Raw genomic sequence first — 18,240 nt, forward strand, 5'->3', positions numbered from 1 at the left:
ATTCCAGGACCAGAGTCTCTTCCGGTCCCATACAATACTCCATTGGTTGGTTGTCGGCTAAGAGCCCGCCTCATTGCGCTCATCTAGTACAATAGGAATTGAAAGAAGATAGCTGCTATCTCATTGGCTGACGGTCCTGTCTCTCAAGTTGGAGGCATTCTGACCTAGTTGCTGGGGGCGTAATGCGTTGACCTATCCGAGAACGGTACATTCTGCAGATGCAGAAGCGTTCCGCGTTTTGTGTCTCTTGGAATTACGTTAGTTTTTGGATTTTTATGTTTCTTATGACGCAAGCAGGTGCGATCCTTTAGGGGTGTCTCCGTTTGTAAACGAATACCCAGATAACATTTGCTACTGAGTTTAATCCGCTTTGTAAGCATCAGGTTATCCCATGTGGGCGTCTGGTACGTGTGGAAATTTAATAGACGCGCAGAACAGAACATTTGTAGACCACCTGAACAAATAAATCAGCACCCGTATTAGAGTCGCAAATTGCTTAACGGGCGGTGATTTATTATTTATTAGTAGTGTTCTGAAGAAGAAATACGGGGATACATATGCAGTCGGTTTTAAGTTTATGAGTGGCAAGGTTGATATATATTGGCCGTATTCCCTACTGGTCTATTCACCAGCCAAAAGTCCTCTATGATGTCACTCTACGTACGGGATTATTCACTTAACTCTAGGCTTTGCCCTTTCCTTACCTTCTATCCCCTCTTTCCCTGAGTCAGCCCCCACTTATTTCCCTTAAAGGTAAGTTTAAACATTTAAAAAACTATCTTAGAGGATACGCTTGGTTATTTCTAATCTTAACCAGACTATCCCTTGTAGGAAGTCTATTCTTACCACCAGTTATAAATATTTCAAAATATTGTTGGAGATACATATTAATTTTTGGCAGAATCTTTAAACTGCCCTTGAAGGTAATATGATCGGTCCTATACCTAAACTTATCTTTGTGTTAGGAAATTCTTGATTTGATTTTAGACTGAATTTGAGTGTCGGAAAGCAATGACAAGATCTGGTAGGTTAAAGCTGATAAACCAGGTAACACATAAAAAAGAAAATAATCTTGAATTTTGAAGATGAACTAAGTTGTAATATTTTGCAACTTGTTTTTTTTTTCTTCTTAACACCATATTAGTGGTCATAGTTTTGCAACTCATTTTGAAAAACAATGCGAGAAGAGAAAGAGAAAACAAACTGTTTGTTGGAAATATTAAAGTCTTTCATGTAGCTAAAATTTTTCCTGTAGCTAATATTATTAAGATAGGCTGAGCAGTTTTTATTTCAATACATTTCTTGTACTTGGATGGGAGAATCAACTATAACAAACGCAGTCTGGCATCAACAGCATATTAATGATTTTGTCAGTATAGACTAAAAGAGTCCTCATGGGAATTACTTACTGGCAAAGGATTTAGAAAACAAACACATCTGCAGAGATTCAGCTGAACCATTAATAGGCCTCTATAGCCTTTGGCGTTTTCTAAAATCAGGTAATTAGTGAAATGGCCCACCTAATGCGTCGTGTATCAAAGGCAGCTGCCTCCTTTTTGCTAGTGTTGAAAATGAAATTATATTAATTTTTCTGAAAACATAATAAAGTATGACTTTCCTTTAAATGACAAATGCTTTGAGAGTAGTGACCTTCTATTCTGCATCCTAAATGCATTTTATTCATGTGTAGCTGTGTTTTGCTTGCTTGTCTTTTAAATGTTTCAGTGTTTGAACATTCACTTGAGCGATATTTAATCATCACAATTGGTCAGGGTTGATTGCAGTTACAGAAACAGGACCTTGATGTTTTTAGTTTTGATTTTTACCATTTTCAAATCCATCCAGTTTACATTGTGTAATTAGTAGACTTTTACAGATCTGCTTCCTGTCCTAATTGAAGCAAATTGTTACAAATCATTTTTCAGTCTCTTCTAGTTTATGAAAAACAGATTTACTCTGATGGTCAAAAATATGATAGTATTTCTGTCTCATTTGAAGGTCTAGGGTTTGTGTCTAGGCAGAAGTTACTAAGTATGTTCCCTTATAACTAAATGATGTTTGAAGCTGGTGGTAGAAATGAAAGTCTCTGCAGTCAACGTAAAATTTAAGAATTTTAATGAAATTAGAAAAGGAAAAAGTAACCTCTATACTTGCTACTCTATGACAGCATATACCCCAATGTTGATCTGGTAGAGCAGGGTGTGAAAACATCCAGTGGGATAATTTTTTTTTACCTTATAGCGTCTAGCACCAACTCATCCAGGCATTGGCTCTAAACTCATCTAGTCATCTAGTCTTGACATCCCCAATTTCCCTCTCCAAATTGTTTATCCTATTTAAGTCCATATTGGAAGCCTATAGAAGATGAACCTAATCAAGGAAGCAAACACTGTTACTGAAAAGGAAGCAGAAAAACACTTCAGTGGCAAATAAGATGGCTGTTCATTTCATTTGGTGTTTGACTAGATTGGTGACCTCAGTAATGGCATGATTATATTTTTCTGAGGCTGACTTGAATTCCACCAGATGCTTCTCATAACTTTTGATGGCTGCTTGAAGCTGTGTTTTTTCCACTGCTCCCAGGATGGCACGGACAATCATATCTATGCCAAGGCCAAGAACAGCAACTCCAATACTACCAAGGAGAGAAGCACCAATTTGAGCTAACACAGTGACCAACTTGTTAATTATGCCAGTTGTGATATTTGAGCCCACAAGTTTAACAGCGACTGCACTGGCTGCAGATGTAGCTTCTCCCAGGATGACCGAAATAACCTTTTGCACTATTGCAATTTTCTCTGTTTCCTTTTCCTTAATATCCTGAAGTTTTCTATAGAGGGTTGGCTCTAGCTTGTCTTTTAGTGCTTCATCAACCTTTTGCAATTCCTTTTGGATTTTCATAATGGCTTGGATGATGATATCACAGTTTTCTTTGATGGTCCCGTCTCTTTTCATCTCAATGGAGGCCAGCCTGCACCCCAAGTGCGTATTTAGAACCTCAGTCAGCTTATTGGTGACATCGAAGCTGTCAGATAAGCAATCAAGGAGCTGTTGGTGAAGACGATTTACTTCTTGCCGCCTCTTTGGGTTCTCTGGGTAGAGGAAGTCACTTTGGGCCATATTTCCAATGTGATCGCTGAAAAATAAAATGGTAAATTTTTACTGAAAGTCTTAAAAAACGTCTGCTAACTGCGTAGAAGGGACTAGGAAATCTTTTTCTTCATGCATAGCAAAGAAGCAAGATGCTGTGTAAGGAGAATTCCTCAGAACACTCAAGTTTTTTTTTTTTTTTTAGAGCTAGAGTCTCACTCTGTTACCCAGGCTGGAGTGCAGTGGCGTGATTTTAGCTCACTGCAACCTCTGCCTCCCAGGTTCTAGCAATTCTCCTGCCTCAGCCTCCTGAGTAGCTGGGATTACAGGCACACACCACCATGCCCAGCTAGTTTTTTGTGTTTTAGTAGAGACGGGGTTTCACTGTGTTGCCCAGGCTGGTCTCCAACTCCTGAGCTCAGGCAGTCCACCCCCTCGGCCTCCCGAAGTGCTAGGATTACAGGCATGAGTCACTGTGCCCAGCCTCAGCAGGTTCTTTAAAACAGTTATTGTTACGAAATTTGGAGTCAGTGTATGGAAAATGTAGGCAACAGAATACAACCCTTTGATGGATAAATTAAGGTATTAGATTTTGTGGTGGTGGGAAATATTCATGTTTATCAGGCATCTGTTTATTAATAAGCATGATTATTTCTAGGTAATATTTAATAACTTTTATTTGAAACAGACCCCAATTTGAAATGCTTAGCTCTTGATTACTAGTGCTCCTTAGTTTCTCCAACCCCTAGTCGTCACATTGACCACACCTACCGACTGATTTCTCTGAATTTACAGGGCTGTTTTTTTGTGTTTCAATACTTGGTTATTTTCACTTAAAATATTCAAATTACTTTATATTTCTCTACAGGCAAGTTATTTGTTTTCTAAACCTAAGGGATATCCAAAGGCAACATATATATCATGCTAGAATCTTTAAAAAATTTTTTTCTTGTGATAAGAGTATATATTCAAGACTCTTTGGATTAAAATTTCATGTGAGGAGAAGGTAGGAACTATAAATACAAAAATTAGTCAGGCGTGGTGGTGCACGCCTGTAATCCCAGCTACTCTGGCGACTGAGGCAGGAGAATCACTTGAACCAGAGGTGGAGGTTGCAGGGAGCCAAGATGGTACCACTGCACTCCAGCCTGGGCAACACAGCGAGACTGTCTCAAAAAGAAAAAAAAGTAGTGAGAATACATCATAGAATGAATAAAATAACTTGACAGGAGACTTCAGCATTTGTTCTTTTGGCCCATGGTACCATTTAGAGAAAACAGTCATGTTCTTCTGTGTTTATTTGGGTGAAAAATCTAAATTTGAGCCAGTAAGAGCACGATGCTACTCAATATGCATACTTTGAGTAGCCTTTCTATGTGGCTGGCACTTTTTAAAAAAATTAAACTCGAGAGAAAAGAGAGAAAAAATGGAGTTCTCTATCCGTATCCATGTGGAATCTGGCACAGTCTCTTTTTAAGTAAACAACATCGTAATTAACTTGGACCCTATGTCTTCTAGCACCACAGTTCTTATTCTGCTTAAGGGGAACCTCAGAAGCATGGAATGAAGGAATGAAGATGTTTTTCTTTCAAGAAAGTAAACCTGAAAATAACCTATCCTCCAAATCATATGGATATAATTTGGAAATGGAAAAGGGAAAATTTTTCTGAAATTGTTTAGAAACATAAATAACCCTGTATGTTGTTAGATTTAGAAAAATGCACTGGAATCTCCTGGCAAAATAAACTACCATGGTCAGAAATTCATTTTTATCCTTGATTCAAATCCAGCACACATGCACATATATACAGGCAGGCACACGTGTAACAGACACACACTTCCACAAAACAATACTTAGAAAATCTCTAATCCAATTCCCTTTAAAGAAATTGCTTGTTGAGGATCCAGTAAATATTCTCTAAACACACAATGGATTGCAAACTGTAATTTGATAAGCACAGATTTGGACTTTGAATTTTATTTTTTCTTCTAGTAATTTTCCATTAAATGTTTGTCTTTTTTGACTCCCGGTTTTCAGATCTCATTATGAAGTGAAAACTCTAGTTTCTGACTGACAGAAGAAAATTAGCTATATTCCTCTTCAGACAGTTAGGCGAGAGGAGTTTCCTTATTCTGAAAAAGTTGAAAATATCTCTAGCAGCTATCATATGCCATTATATGAAGGCATAGTTTCCAGAAAAGGTGGGTGGTTTTATCTACCTCAAGATAAACAAATGGAGAAATGAACCTTCCTCCTGGATGGGAGGCAGAATGCTTCCAAGTGGTCGGCTCCTTTTCAGTTAACTCATTCTTTTAGCACAACTTCACAAATTAGTCGTAGAGTGTTTCTGAAAGACTGAACAGGTGAGCCTTATTTTTCTCAGAAAAAAAAAAAAAAGAACTCTTCTCCCCCCAGTATTAAAACACTATAACCCAACAAAATAGTAAAGAGTATGGTACAGGAAACAGAGTCAGTGAATTAATGGAACAAATTAGTCCCCAAAGCAGACTCTTCTCTCCATTTAATAATAATAAATTGTAGAATCTCAAATCAATAATAATCAAAATTATTACTCCATAAATGGTCCTGAGTCATGGGCTAGACTTTGTAGTTAAAAATTAATAACAACGTTGCTAGTGTCATACATGTAGAAAATTAAATAATAGCTAGAAGAAAATGGATAATTTTCAAATATCTCTATGGAGGAAGACTTTATAAGCCTAAAACCAATGAAAAAAAAAATCACATGCAAAAATTTGACTAATAAAGATGGCCAATGTAAAAAGAACTGAAAACAAGCTGGGGAAAATGCAAAAAAAGTACTGTTATTATTTTTAAAAAGCAGTGACAATCTAATATATAAGTGAGCAAACAACCCTGAACAGAGTACAAAAAAATAGTGTCTAATAAAATGGTGGGAAAAGTTCAGTCGTACTAGAAATCAAAGTGTAAGACACTGTATATTTTCAACTACTAATGTGTTTCCTCCTTTTAAGTAGTCATACTCTTGCACTTGCACTCTTACACTCTTCTTCATAGGATCTAGATATCAGTTCATGACTTTGTTCCAATAACGAGTTTGGCTAAGAAATGTTATGATGTGCTAAGAATTATGTTTCCCTTATAATGAAAAAGGACTTTTATTCTGAGTCAGACTTACCTTCCTAGCTTTTTTCCTAAGGGTAGGAAGTGGGGAGGGTTTTCTTGTGCTAACATATCTTCAGCAGGCCTGCCACCACACCTGCTCAGGTATGTCTGAGCTCCAGCTCTGAATACAGCTCCAGGTTATTTCTACACCCCAAATGAGATAAGGAGCACTGGGCAATTAGGAAGAGGAGAGGTGGGGATTGAAGGTGAAACCATTGAATTGTGTTTTGGATAGGTGAAGTTTGAAGAGCTTAGTGAAGAAGGCAATTATTAATTCATTAACAATTCGTCTAGTATGTTAGTACTTACCACGTGTAAGGTCATATGCTAGCACCACTCTGCAAACCATACAAAGATGAAAAAGACATGGTCCTTGCTTTTTTGGAATTTCTAATCTAGTTAGGAAGTTAAGACAGATTTGTAACTATAATGTCAAGTTGAAAGTAATATGTCGTACAAAATTAAAGGTATAGTTGGTATTTGACTTGTGCAAATCTGTTTTAAACAACCCATACTTTAATATATAATATATTGGCACTATGGCCATATGGAGACATTTAGTCATCTAGTAAGGTTAACAATTTGTAAGCTTTCAAGTAGATATTCTTAAATATGTGCTTGACAGTTGAGGAGAGGTTGGGCACCACATGGAGAACCATAGTTGGCAGGGTGCAGTATTTTCATTATTGCTCTTAACAATTTAGTTCTGACTCCCGAAGCGATAACTCCACTCAGCAAAACAAAAGCCTTGCAATTACTTGGAGTCACCCTTCTTAAAGGTCAGAGTTGTTACTCATGCAAGCTTCAAGTGATATTTTACAAACAACCCATAGTATTGTGCCCGAGAGGAGTTCTGTGCCATATACTTTCTCCATCTTATTCCATTTTCAGTGACGACCTGTCACTTTCAGAGATTGTGGCACCAGCAGCAAGTAGTATATTTAATCCAGCTCTGGTTACACCCATTCTATGGTAAGTTTGAACTTTTACATAATTTGAATTATCACATGATGGTGCTTCCTGTCAGTGAAAAATTCCACTTGGGGAATTACCATCCACTTTTGTACAGAGTTTATGCTATTATTTGAATATTTTACTGTAGTTATCCATGAAATGGGCTCTGTAGTGCACTGGAGCAACTGCTGGGGAACTGCCAGCCAGCAGGTGGAGCTCTTGGTCTCTGGGACTCCCGTTTTTCACTTGGGCCTTTGCTGGACTGGAGCAGCTGTGCTTTCTCTTGCTCTTCACATTTGGGATCTGGGTGGGTAAAATTTTATTTGATGACAGAGTTCTGTTGCTAAAACAAAGTCTGGAAACTTTTGACTTGTTATTTTATTAAAAAATGACAAAAACATCTGAAAGTGCTGATGCCATTGATCAGCACACCTTATGAAATGAAAATAGAGACAGAGGTTAGCTTGAGATGGATGCTTACTGCACCTAACCTTGTCACTTTTTTGAATTGAGAAGTCAACATTTAAGATTAAAGAGCATATAAGATATGGTAGAAATATACTGATAATTGTATCTAAAAGTTAAGGTTTATTTAATGACACCATACAGTTGTTTTAGTTTTTCAGAAAAGGAACCACCTTACAAAATGAAAATGTATTGATCGTCATATGTTCAAATAAAACTTTTTAGGATACTTCATGAATAACAGTAGTGCGTTGACTGCCAAGTGCTAGTGAACTTAGAAATTAATATCAAGATGATTAGAGAAAGTTTCATGGATAATGCAATATATGATTTGTGCTTTGATAGATGGTATATTATGGAGAAATTAAAAGTGAATGGTTTGGTAAAACAAATAATTTTTTAATATATACTTATTACCAGTAATATATAAACTTTTTTAAATAGAGGAGAAAAAACACCCATAAACCTACCATTTTATTTTTGATTTTTGTTATTCCTTTTCAAAATTTGTTTATATGCATAAGTATCTTTACAAATTTATCATAATAGTATAAGTAAAATTCATCATATTAATTTACTTAACACTTTACCCTATTTATAGTTTTAAAAATATTTTATTGGTTGCATATACTATTCCCTATCTTTACCGTAGTTTAATAAATCCAAAATTGTTTCACTATCACAAATAATATTCTAATGAGCATCATGATACCCACAGATTTTTTTTACTCCATTATCTGGATTATTTCCTCAGCATAAATACCTAGAAGAATTACATAATTAGTGGCATAAGTAATGGGAATTACATTTTTATTACTTTTGATCTGTATCGTAAACTGCATTCCAAAAGCTTTTTCTGTGCTACCCCAAATAAAGTTTTATGGTAGGATACTGGGTATCCTGCTGTAAATTTTTTACAATTTTTATTTTAGATTCAGGAGGTTCATATGCAAGTTTGTTGCCTGACTATACTGTGTGTTGCGGAGGTTTAGGGTGTGAATGATTCCGTCATCCAGACACTAAGCATAGTGCTGGTATCTTTCCAAGTCAAAGATAGTCCTGCTTAAATATTGTTGATTTGCAAAGTGTAAGGTTAAATTTCAAAAAGAGAAGTTCTTGCCTGTTTGGAAATACAAACTGAAAATGTTTACGATGAAATGAAATGATCTCTGAGATTTGCTCGCAAATCATCTGGAAAGAATAGTGGGGTAGGGTTACAGAGGAAAAAAGATTGGCCTTGTTTTGATAATTTTTAAAGCTGAGTTATGGGTACATGGGAGTTTATTATATTATTGTCTCCACCTCTGTGTATGTTTGAACTTTTCTTATAATAACAATTAAAAAAGAAAGAAAGAAAAACATGACCCCGTCTAAACCTCTGATGTTTAGTCATTAGTGCTCTCTGAGGTTTTACGTTTCTTCTTGCTGTCACTTTTCTTCACTGTCCAAATGGGGTTTTGCCATCATGCGCAGTTCCCTTATTTGGGAGTGTGGAAATAGGGTATAGGTAAAATCAGGAGCTTTTCAGGAGACAATAACAGCTTCTAACTAGTTCTGAGTCTCCTTTAATTCAAATAAAAACTGTGGCCTTTAATTAAAACAAAAATTGCTCATGATGTGATGATATACTTTCTGATATAAATTCTTTTAAAAAATGTTTCTGAGCAGAAAGAAGAATATTAAAGTCATTCATCAGCATTTATCAAGTGTTCACTGGTGAAACCTCTGCTGTATCCCTTGAGGCATTTGAAAAAGACAGTGTTCCTTGCCCTCAAGATGATAATGGCCTGTTTGGAGACACACAGAAAATGCTCAGAGATATTTAGATAGAACATAATTTATGAAAGAGTATAAGTACTATACATTTACCAGTATTAGATTCCACATTCATCCTTTTGCAGATAGGTTCTGAGTGCCTATATTAATATTAATGACATAAAAGGAAATGGTACTATCCATATAAACTTCACACATTCACACAGATATCATTTTATCCTTAATCCTTCTTAAAATTGATGTCTTTACTGCTTCTCTTCCACTCTGACTTAATCAGTCCTAGAAATTGTTAATTTTCTTCCTTCTCTGCTGTCTTCAGAGAAGGCACCAGGGAAGGTTCCTTCCAAATCACAAGGAACGTGTCATGGGATCCTCTTATAACAAAGCTGCTTTTTTTACTTTATTTTATTTATGGTTAGGATTCAAGACTGACGGCCTGTTTCAAATTCCTCCTCCTATTGAGAAAGAGTATTATATCAATAGAAATATCCACATTGCTTACCTTGCTGTGTTTCTGAGTTCCGTGGTCCCAGCAGTTGTTGAGGAGTATTGTTAACGTGCTTTTTCATCTGGTTTCCTCTGGATATTTCTGGTGGAATGTGATGACTTACAGACTTTGCTGGCCTCTGCTGGGTCCCTCTGCCTGTCTGGTTTATAGGCTATTTCTACGTGGCTTGGACCTCAGGATTCTTTTATCTCGTATTGATAAAAACTTAGTCTATGGTATTAAGTTATATAAATTGAAAGACTAATAGTGTGTAAAACTTATTTTTAAATTTCTGTTCTTTAATGGACTTTTTATTTTTGAGAAGTGCTATATAACTGAGCTAATTCAATTCAGTAGAGAAGATGGCTCTTTGATTGCAGCTCTCAGATTTTGGGGTTTTATCTTGTCAACTGTTCCAGATGTTAGGTTTCTGTTAGCTTCTGTTGCATTTGTACCTCTCACTGTTGCTGATTATTTAAATTCTCAAGAGATATAAATGCAGTTACTTGCATCCAATTTTTTTTTTCTTTTCTTTCCAGCTAGGAATTCTCCTCTTTATCACTCTTTCTCTTCCTATGTTGGTGAATTGTCTTGACAGTATAAAAACCTTGAAGTCCAACTCGAGTCTTTTCTCCGAAAGCTCAGATCAGAGTTTTCCCTGCTGCTTCTTCTGGCTTCTGTCTTCAGACCTGTTAATTCCTCCGCAGCAAAGACACCTGAGTCACAGGGAAATCACTCAGCCCCAGTGTAACTTAATGAAAGACAGCAGGCTTTACCCTCAGACAGTCCTGGTTTTGTGTACTCCAAGTACCACTTACTGGTCATGTAACCCTAAGAAAGTCACTTAGCCTCTCTAAGTTTTCCCATTGGTGTAATATGAGTATTAGTTAATGATTTATGGATTTTCAGAAGGTTTAAATGGGATAATGTTTATAAAGTAATTAGTTAGTAATTTATGGATTTTCAGAAGGTTTAAATGGGATAATGTTTATAAAGTAATTGCCATAGTGGCTGATATGTGGCAAAATCTTATGAAATGGTAGCTATTCATACATTAACAACAGTATCCCCTGGTGGAGGGGAGAGGAGAATGGGTGGGTACAGGATACAGAATCAAAATGCCAGACAGGCAGACAGGAGACCTTAAAATCTAAACATGCTGCCCAGTGATCCTAAAGAAGGGCTAAGTGGGGTCACTTTTCTACTTTTGTCCCAGTGGATCATCTTGCCTTGATGTATCCAGGGCCCCACCATGTACGGACGTGTGGCCAGTGTATCTGAACTGGGTATGGATGTTAAGTAGGATTTTAACAGATGTTTGGGGAGGATGGCAGTATAGAGGAGATAATACAGATGGAGGAAACACTGAGAGCAAAATTGTAGAACATTTTCAGGGAACAAAATCCGCCATGCTGGTGATACAAGGTGTAAGTGGGAGCAGTTAAGGGAACGTAAGTCATGGAAAATTGAAAACCGTTTGTAGATAGCCTTAAATGTCATGCTAGGAAATTGTATTTCATTCTGTAGGTAATAGTGAACCATTAAAAAATTTCTTTTTATTATGGGGCAATATTTGGAGGTTTGGATTTCAGGAAGGGTACGTTATGTAAACTTGATTAGTAAGTATGGACAATAAAGCATGAGTCACCAATCCCATTACCTACAGTATCTAGAAAAAATATGTCTGTCTCTTACCCTGTCTTAAAACAGTTGCGTTTTGTTTCTGAAGAGGCTATTGTTGAAGAGTACCATTTAACCCACTTGTTCCTAAGGTGTTTGTTTCTCTCCTATTTCTACCCTTCTCAACATTTATTGCCTACTCATCCACTCCTTTCTCTCCTACCACATAGTAGCCTAAGTGGAGTTGCCAAAATTAGGGATAAACAGTAACAAGGCAAAAGAATTATTAGAGAAAAACTAGAAGCAATATTGACTTCATACGGAGCCCCCTCATCAACTTGAACTTCTTTTTTCTGCAATCAGTTTCTCAGGTTGAAAACTTGAACTTCTTAAATCTTTCTTGACTACTAAAGCCAGTATTGCCATCAAATCAATAGTCAGAACTGAACTGTAGGAAGGAGGCAAATTTTCTTAGTGTAGATCTTGGAGTCAGGGTGGTTTTAGGGAATCAGGAAGGCTGATTTGACAAGTTTCACTGCTGGATTGACAGTGGTGGGAAATGAGAGTGAAAGCAATAATATCTCCAAACTTACCTGCATGTAGCTCTCACTTGATAGTTTCTTTTATTTAGAATGCTTTATTTTCCCGTGTATTCTAAAGCTCATCCCCTTCTTTTCCTAAAAAACTCTGCTCAAAAAGCATATATTCCATGATCCTGAATAACCTGCCTGATTCAGTTATGATTGTTTCAACAATTTGCCAGCACTTATGAATGTTGCTCTTAAAAAAAAATCAAGCAAACCTAAAAATAATCACCTTTTTGACCCAATAGCCTCCTTTATCTCTCTTTTCACAGTTAGACTTCCCAATTGGGTAGTGTACATGCATTGCCTCTACTTCATTTTCTCCATCAATTTTCCAGTATTTATAATCTAGCTTCTGCACATATTCCTGCCTCTTGCAAAATTGCTTTTCTAGCATTGCCAATGACATTGTAATGAGTAAACATAATAATTTACGATGTTTATCATACTTGCGACATTTGAAATTGCTGATCAGGTCTTTACATTTTCTTTTTCTTTTCTTTTCTTTTATCTTTTTTTTGAGACAGAGTCTCACTCTGTTGCCCAGGCTGGAGTGCAGCGGTGCTATCTTGGCTCACTGCATCCCCTGCCTCCCAGGTTCAAGCGATTCTCGTGTCTCAGCCTCCCAAGTAGCTGGGATTACAGATGTGTGCCACACCCAGCTGATTTTTGTACTTTTTAGTAGAGACGGAGTTTTGCCATGTTGGGCAGGCTGGTCTCCAACTCCTGGCCTTAAGTGATCTGCCTGCCTTGGTCTCCCAAAGTGTTGGGATTACACTAAAATAAAATACTTAAATATAAATACTTAAATATAAATCTAACAATATATGAGCCACCATACCCGGCCAATTTATCGTTTTTTCTTTAATGGATATATTTTTGGTATCATACATATCAAAGGACTAATCAGCTAACCAAAAATTACAAGATTTTCTTCTGTTTTATGGTTTTATGTTTTTATATTCATGTCCCATTTTGAGTTAATTTATGTATGTATATGGTATGACATAAAATCAAGCTTTATGTCTTTGCATATGGGTATCAGGCTTTTCCAGCATCATTCGTTGAAAAACCCTAAACTTTCTTTTTTTGTTGTTATTTCTTTTTTTTGTGTGTTTTTCTTTATTTCTTCTAAAAAAAAAAAAAGGATACATGTGCAGAACGTGCAGGTTTGTTACGTAGGTATACATGTGCCATGGTGGTTTGCTGTACCTATTGACCCATCCTTTAAGTTCCCTCCCCTCACCCCCCACTCCCCAACTGGCCCTGGTGTGTGTTGTTTCCCTGTCTGTGTTCATGTGTTCTCATTGCTCAACTCGCACTTATGAGTGACAACACGCAGTGTTTGGTTTTCTGTTCCTGTGGTAGTTTGCTGAGGATGATGGCTTCTAGCTTCATCCATGTCCCTGCAAAGGACATGATCTCATTCCTTTTTATGGCTGCATAGTATTCCATGGTGTATATGTGCCACATTTTCTTTATCCAGTCTATCATTGATGGGCATTTGGGTTGGTTCCAAGTCTTTGCTATTATAAATAGTGCTGCAATAAACATACATGTGCATGTGTCTTTATAGTAGTGTGATTTATAATCCTTTGGGTATATACACAATAATGGGATTGATGGGTCAAATAGTATTTCTGGTTCTGTATCCTTGAGGAATTGCCATACTGTCTTCCACAGTGGTTGAACTAATTTACATTCCCGCTAACAAGGTAAAAGCATTCCTATTTCTCCACACCCTTGCTAGCATCTATTGTTGACTTTTTAATAATCTCCATTCTGACTGGCATGAGATGGTATCTCACTGGTATTTCTCTGATGATCAGTGATGTTGAGCTTTTTTTTTTCCATACATTTGTTGGTCATGTAGAGGTCTTCTTTTGAGAAGTGTCTGTTCATATCCTTTGCTCACTTTTTGATGGGGTTGTAAATTTAAATTCCCTGTAAATTATGGATATTAGACCTTTATCAGGTAGGTAGATTGCAAAAAATTTCTCCCATTCTGTAAGTTGCCTGTTCACTCTGATGATAATTTCTGTTGCTGTGCAGAAGCTCTTTAGTTTAATTAGATCCCATTTGTCAATTTTGGCTTTTGTTTCAATTGTTTTTGGCATTTTTGTCGTGAAGTCTCTGCCCATACCTATATCCTAAATGGTACTGCCTATGTTTTCTTCTACGGTGAAAACACCTAAACGTTCTATATTAAATTGCCTTTGCATCTTCGTTAAAAATCAACTGACCGGCCAGGCATGGTGGCTCATGCCTGTAATCCCAGAACTTTGGGAGGCCAAGGTGGGCAGATCACGAGGTCAGGAGATCAAGACCATTCTGGCCAACATGGTGAAACCCCGTCTCTACTAAAATACAAAAAAATTAGCCAGGTGTGGTGGTGCGCACCTGTAGTCCCAGCTACTTGGGAGGCTGAGGCAGGGGAATTGCTTGAATCCGGAGGGGCGGGGGTGGAGGTTGCAGTGAGCTGAGATCGTGCCACTGCACTCCAGCCTGGTGACAGAGGAAGACTCCATCTCAAAAAAAAAAAAAAAAAAAAAATCAATTGACCACATTTGTGGGTCTTTTTCTAGACTTTCTATTCTGTTAGGTTCATCTACATATCACATCACCAATACCATACTGTCTCAATTACTGTAGTATATCTTAATATTAGATTGTATGAGTCTTCTAGCTGTTCCTTTAGAAAAATCTTTGTCTATTCTTTTTCCTTTACATTTACATATATATTCTAGAATTCACTGTTCTATATCTATAAAGAATCTTGATGGCATTTTTATTGTGATTGCATTAATTCTGTGGAGCAATTTGGGAAAAATTGACATCTTAACTACATAAGTCTTCCAATCCATGGACAGAGTTTGAGTTGACATCTTTGCTTTATAGGGTCTTTCAATTCATGGACAGAGTTTGTCTCTCCATTTACTTACATTTTTTTTTGATTTTTTTTTTTTACTTCAGAATTTTTTTTAAATCTTAGTGCATAGATTATGCACATATATTCTTAGGTTTATATTTAAGATTTTATTGAGAGAGTATTATAAATGATACTTATAAAAATGATTGGTTCCCTATTGTTCATTCCTAGTGAATAGAAAACAGTGGATATTTGAATGCTGACCTTGCATCTGCTAAAATTACTAATAGCTCTAAGAACTTTTGTGTAGATTCCTTGGGATTTTATATGTAGATATCATGTCTGCAAACAGAGGTAGTTTTATTTCTTCCTTCTCAATTTGAATATTTTCTTTTTCTTGTCCTACGTCACTTTCTAAGATTTCCAGTATGATATTAAATAGAACTGGTGAAAGTGGACATACCTGACTAATTCCTGGTCCTGAGGGGTAACAATTAGTCTCTTATTATGTTAGCTGTGGTTCTTTGTAAGAGCCCTCTATGATTAAGGAAGTTTTCTTATATTCCTAGTTTGCTAAGAATTTTAATTATGAATGGATATTGAATATTTAAAAATGCCTTTTCTGCATCTACTGATGTGATCATGTGGTTTTTCTTGTTTAGTTTGATTTTTTAATGTTGAACCAACTTTACATTTTTGGGATACACCTTAAATTGGGTGCGATGTATTATTCTTTTTATACATTTTTGGATTGGATTTGATAATATTTTGTTGAGGATTTTTATGTGTATGTTCTTAAGGAATATTGGTCTAGAGTTTTCTTATTTTTCTACAATGGTAGCCTTATAAAATGAGTTGAGAAATATTCTCTCGTGGACTTTGGGAGGCTGAGGTGGCTGGATCACGAGGTCAGGAGATTGAGACCATCCTGGCTAACACAGTGAAACCCCGTCTCTACTAAAAATACAAAAATAAATTAGCCAGGCATGGTGGCGGGCGCCTATAGTCCCAGCTACTCAGGAGGCTGAGGCAGGAGAATGGCATGAACCTGGAAGGCGGAGCTTGCGGTGAGCCGAGATCAGGCCACTGCACTCCAGCCTGGGGGACAGAGCAAGACTCCATCTCAAAAAAAAAAAACCAAAATGAATTAGTCTCCCTTTCTGTTTTCTGGAGGATATTGTATAGAATTGTTATTCTTTTTTAAATGATTGTTTGAATTCACCACTGAAACCATCTGTGTCTTGAATTTTCTCTTCTAGAAGGTGTTTAACTACAGATACAATTTCTTTAAGAAAAATAGGTTTATTCAAGTTTTCTGTTTCTACTTGGGTGAGTTTTCATAGCTTGTGTCTTTGAAGGAATGGGTCTATTTCATTTAGATTGTTGAATTTGTGCACACAGAGTTGTTTATAGTGTTCTCTTATTATCCTTTTTATGTCTGTAGGGTCAGTAGTGACATCTCATTCTTTATGTTGGTAATTTGTGTTCTCTCTCCTTTTTTTGGTCAATCTGTCTTAAAGTTTAACAATTTTATTGGTTTTTCTTTTCAAAGAAACACCTTTTAGTTTTATTGGATTTTGTCTATTTTTTCTGTTTTGAATTTCACTGATTTCTACTCTTTATTTCCTTTTGCTTACTTTGAATGTTTGATCCTTCTTTTCTAACTTAAGATAGAAGTTAAAATTATTCATTTTATATCTTCATTTCTAATATAAACACTTAATCTACAGATTTCTCTCTAAGCACTGCTTTAGTTTCATCCCACAGATTTTGATATATTTTCATTTTCATTCAGTTCAAAATATTTTCTATATTTTTGTGACTTTTTTGATTATTTAAGGGTGTGTTAATTTATAATATTTTGTAGTTTTTCGTGTATCTTCTTTGTTGACTTCTATTTTAATTCTATTAAGAGAACATTTATTGTCTTTTATATATATCAGAAAAGCTGCTGGAATTTTTTATTGGAATTGTGTTGTTTTTATAAATTAATTTGAGGAATACTGACATCTTAGCAATATTGACTGTTTTGGTCCATTAACAATATATATCTTTCTATTTATTTAGGTCTTCCTTAATTTTTCTCAGCAATGTTTTACAGTTCTAAGTGTAGAGCTATTTCATCTCTCTTGTCAGATTTATCTATAAATATTTCATATTTTTAATGATATTGTAAAGGTCATTGTTTTAATTTTAATTTCTGATTTTTATTTTATTGCTAATATATGGAAATACAATTGATTTTGTACATTTGATCTTTTATTTTTCAACCTTGTGAAACTTAGTTATTAGTTCTAGAAATGCATATTTAATGTAATTATTGATATGCTTAGATTAAGTATAACATTTATTATTAGTTTTCTGTTTTTCTGTTCTGTTTTTAAAATTTCTCTGTTTTCCTTTTCAAGCCATCTTTTGAGTAATATAAGTAGTTACTTAAATAATTGTGAAGTTTCATTTTAATTTGCCTATTGACCAAAATCTGTATTAGTATCCTAGGGCTGCTATCACAAATTACCACAAACTTAGTGATTTTAAACAACAGAAATGTACCCTCTCAGAGTTCTCAAGGCTGGAAGGCTGAAGTCAAGCAGGCCCTTGCCCCTCTGGGGGCTCTGAGGGAGAATCCATTCCTTGCCTCTTCCAGCTCTGGTGGCCATCATCAGCCCTGCATGTGGGGCCACATCACCCCCATCTCTGCTTCCATGGCCCCATTGTTTCCTGCTCTGTTTTCAGTGGCTACTCTAGAGATTATAATATACTTCCACACTTCACACAATCTGCTTAGAATTAATATTTTATCACTTCAAGTGAAATCAAGAAGTCTTTCAGCTACATAAATCTCCTTACCCTCTCTCCTTTATGATGTAATTTTCATATACATTGCGTCTACGTGCATTGAAAATCCCAGCAGTGCTATTTTTTGGTTATAATTTTTGCTTCTTTCTGTGGTCTGCCACCCACTAATTTGATTCCCAGGGGTCCCCTTTCCTGGTGTTCTGGCTGGAAAACAGTTTCAGCTCTTCCCATTGCAACTGGTTCTCATCTTGGGGCAAAGCAGTGAGAGAAAGGAGCCTGCAAGATCACTACCACCATCCCTGCATGACAGTTGCTTCTGCCCAGGGTAGAGTGGGAAGAGTGAAAAGGGGTCCACCCCATAAGGACAGCCTTTTGACTGCCAGTTGGCAGGGGCGGGGGCAAAGGACTGACCTCTGCTGTGCTTGTGAGATGTGTGTGGGGGTGGGGT

General features: G+C 36.4%; 2 protein-coding genes across 3 annotated transcripts in view; one reads left to right on the forward strand and one right to left on the reverse strand.

Moving 5' to 3' along the window:
- Positions 1-2: 2 nt before the first annotated feature.
- Positions 3-18,240, forward strand: part of LOC105547279 (chromosome unknown open reading frame, human C12orf60) — a 25,501-nt gene continuing 7,263 nt past the window's right edge. Inside the window, exons 1-2 of one of the 2 annotated variants that reach the window (XM_011990804.1) lie at positions 3-179; positions 2,065-2,067. The gene's annotated coding sequence lies outside the window, so the exon portion shown is untranslated. Of the gene's footprint in view, positions 180-705; positions 754-2,064; positions 2,068-18,240 lie in introns of those variants that run through there. The other variant, XM_011990805.1, reaches the window with a different exon arrangement.
- SMCO3 (single-pass membrane protein with coiled-coil domains 3) lies at positions 1,265-10,024 on the reverse strand. Its single transcript, XM_011990803.1, has 2 exons — positions 9,936-10,024; positions 1,265-3,136 (listed from the first exon to the last, which is right to left on the reverse strand). Exon 2 carries the CDS (start codon positions 3,118-3,120, stop codon positions 2,443-2,445), a length of 678 nt encoding a protein of 225 aa, XP_011846193.1. The 5' UTR covers positions 3,121-3,136; positions 9,936-10,024; the 3' UTR covers positions 1,265-2,442.

The sequence above is a fragment of the Mandrillus leucophaeus genome, unplaced genomic scaffold (assembly GCF_000951045.1).
Source record: "Mandrillus leucophaeus isolate KB7577 unplaced genomic scaffold, Mleu.le_1.0 Scaffold383, whole genome shotgun sequence".
Taxonomy (NCBI): domain Eukaryota; kingdom Metazoa; phylum Chordata; class Mammalia; order Primates; family Cercopithecidae; genus Mandrillus; species Mandrillus leucophaeus.

Bases quoted from the DNA above. Each gene is read 5' to 3' on its own strand.
- SMCO3 (XM_011990803.1), bottom strand. From the start codon at position 3,120: ATGGCCCAAAGTGACTTCCTCTACCCAGAGAACCCAAAGAGGCGGCAA.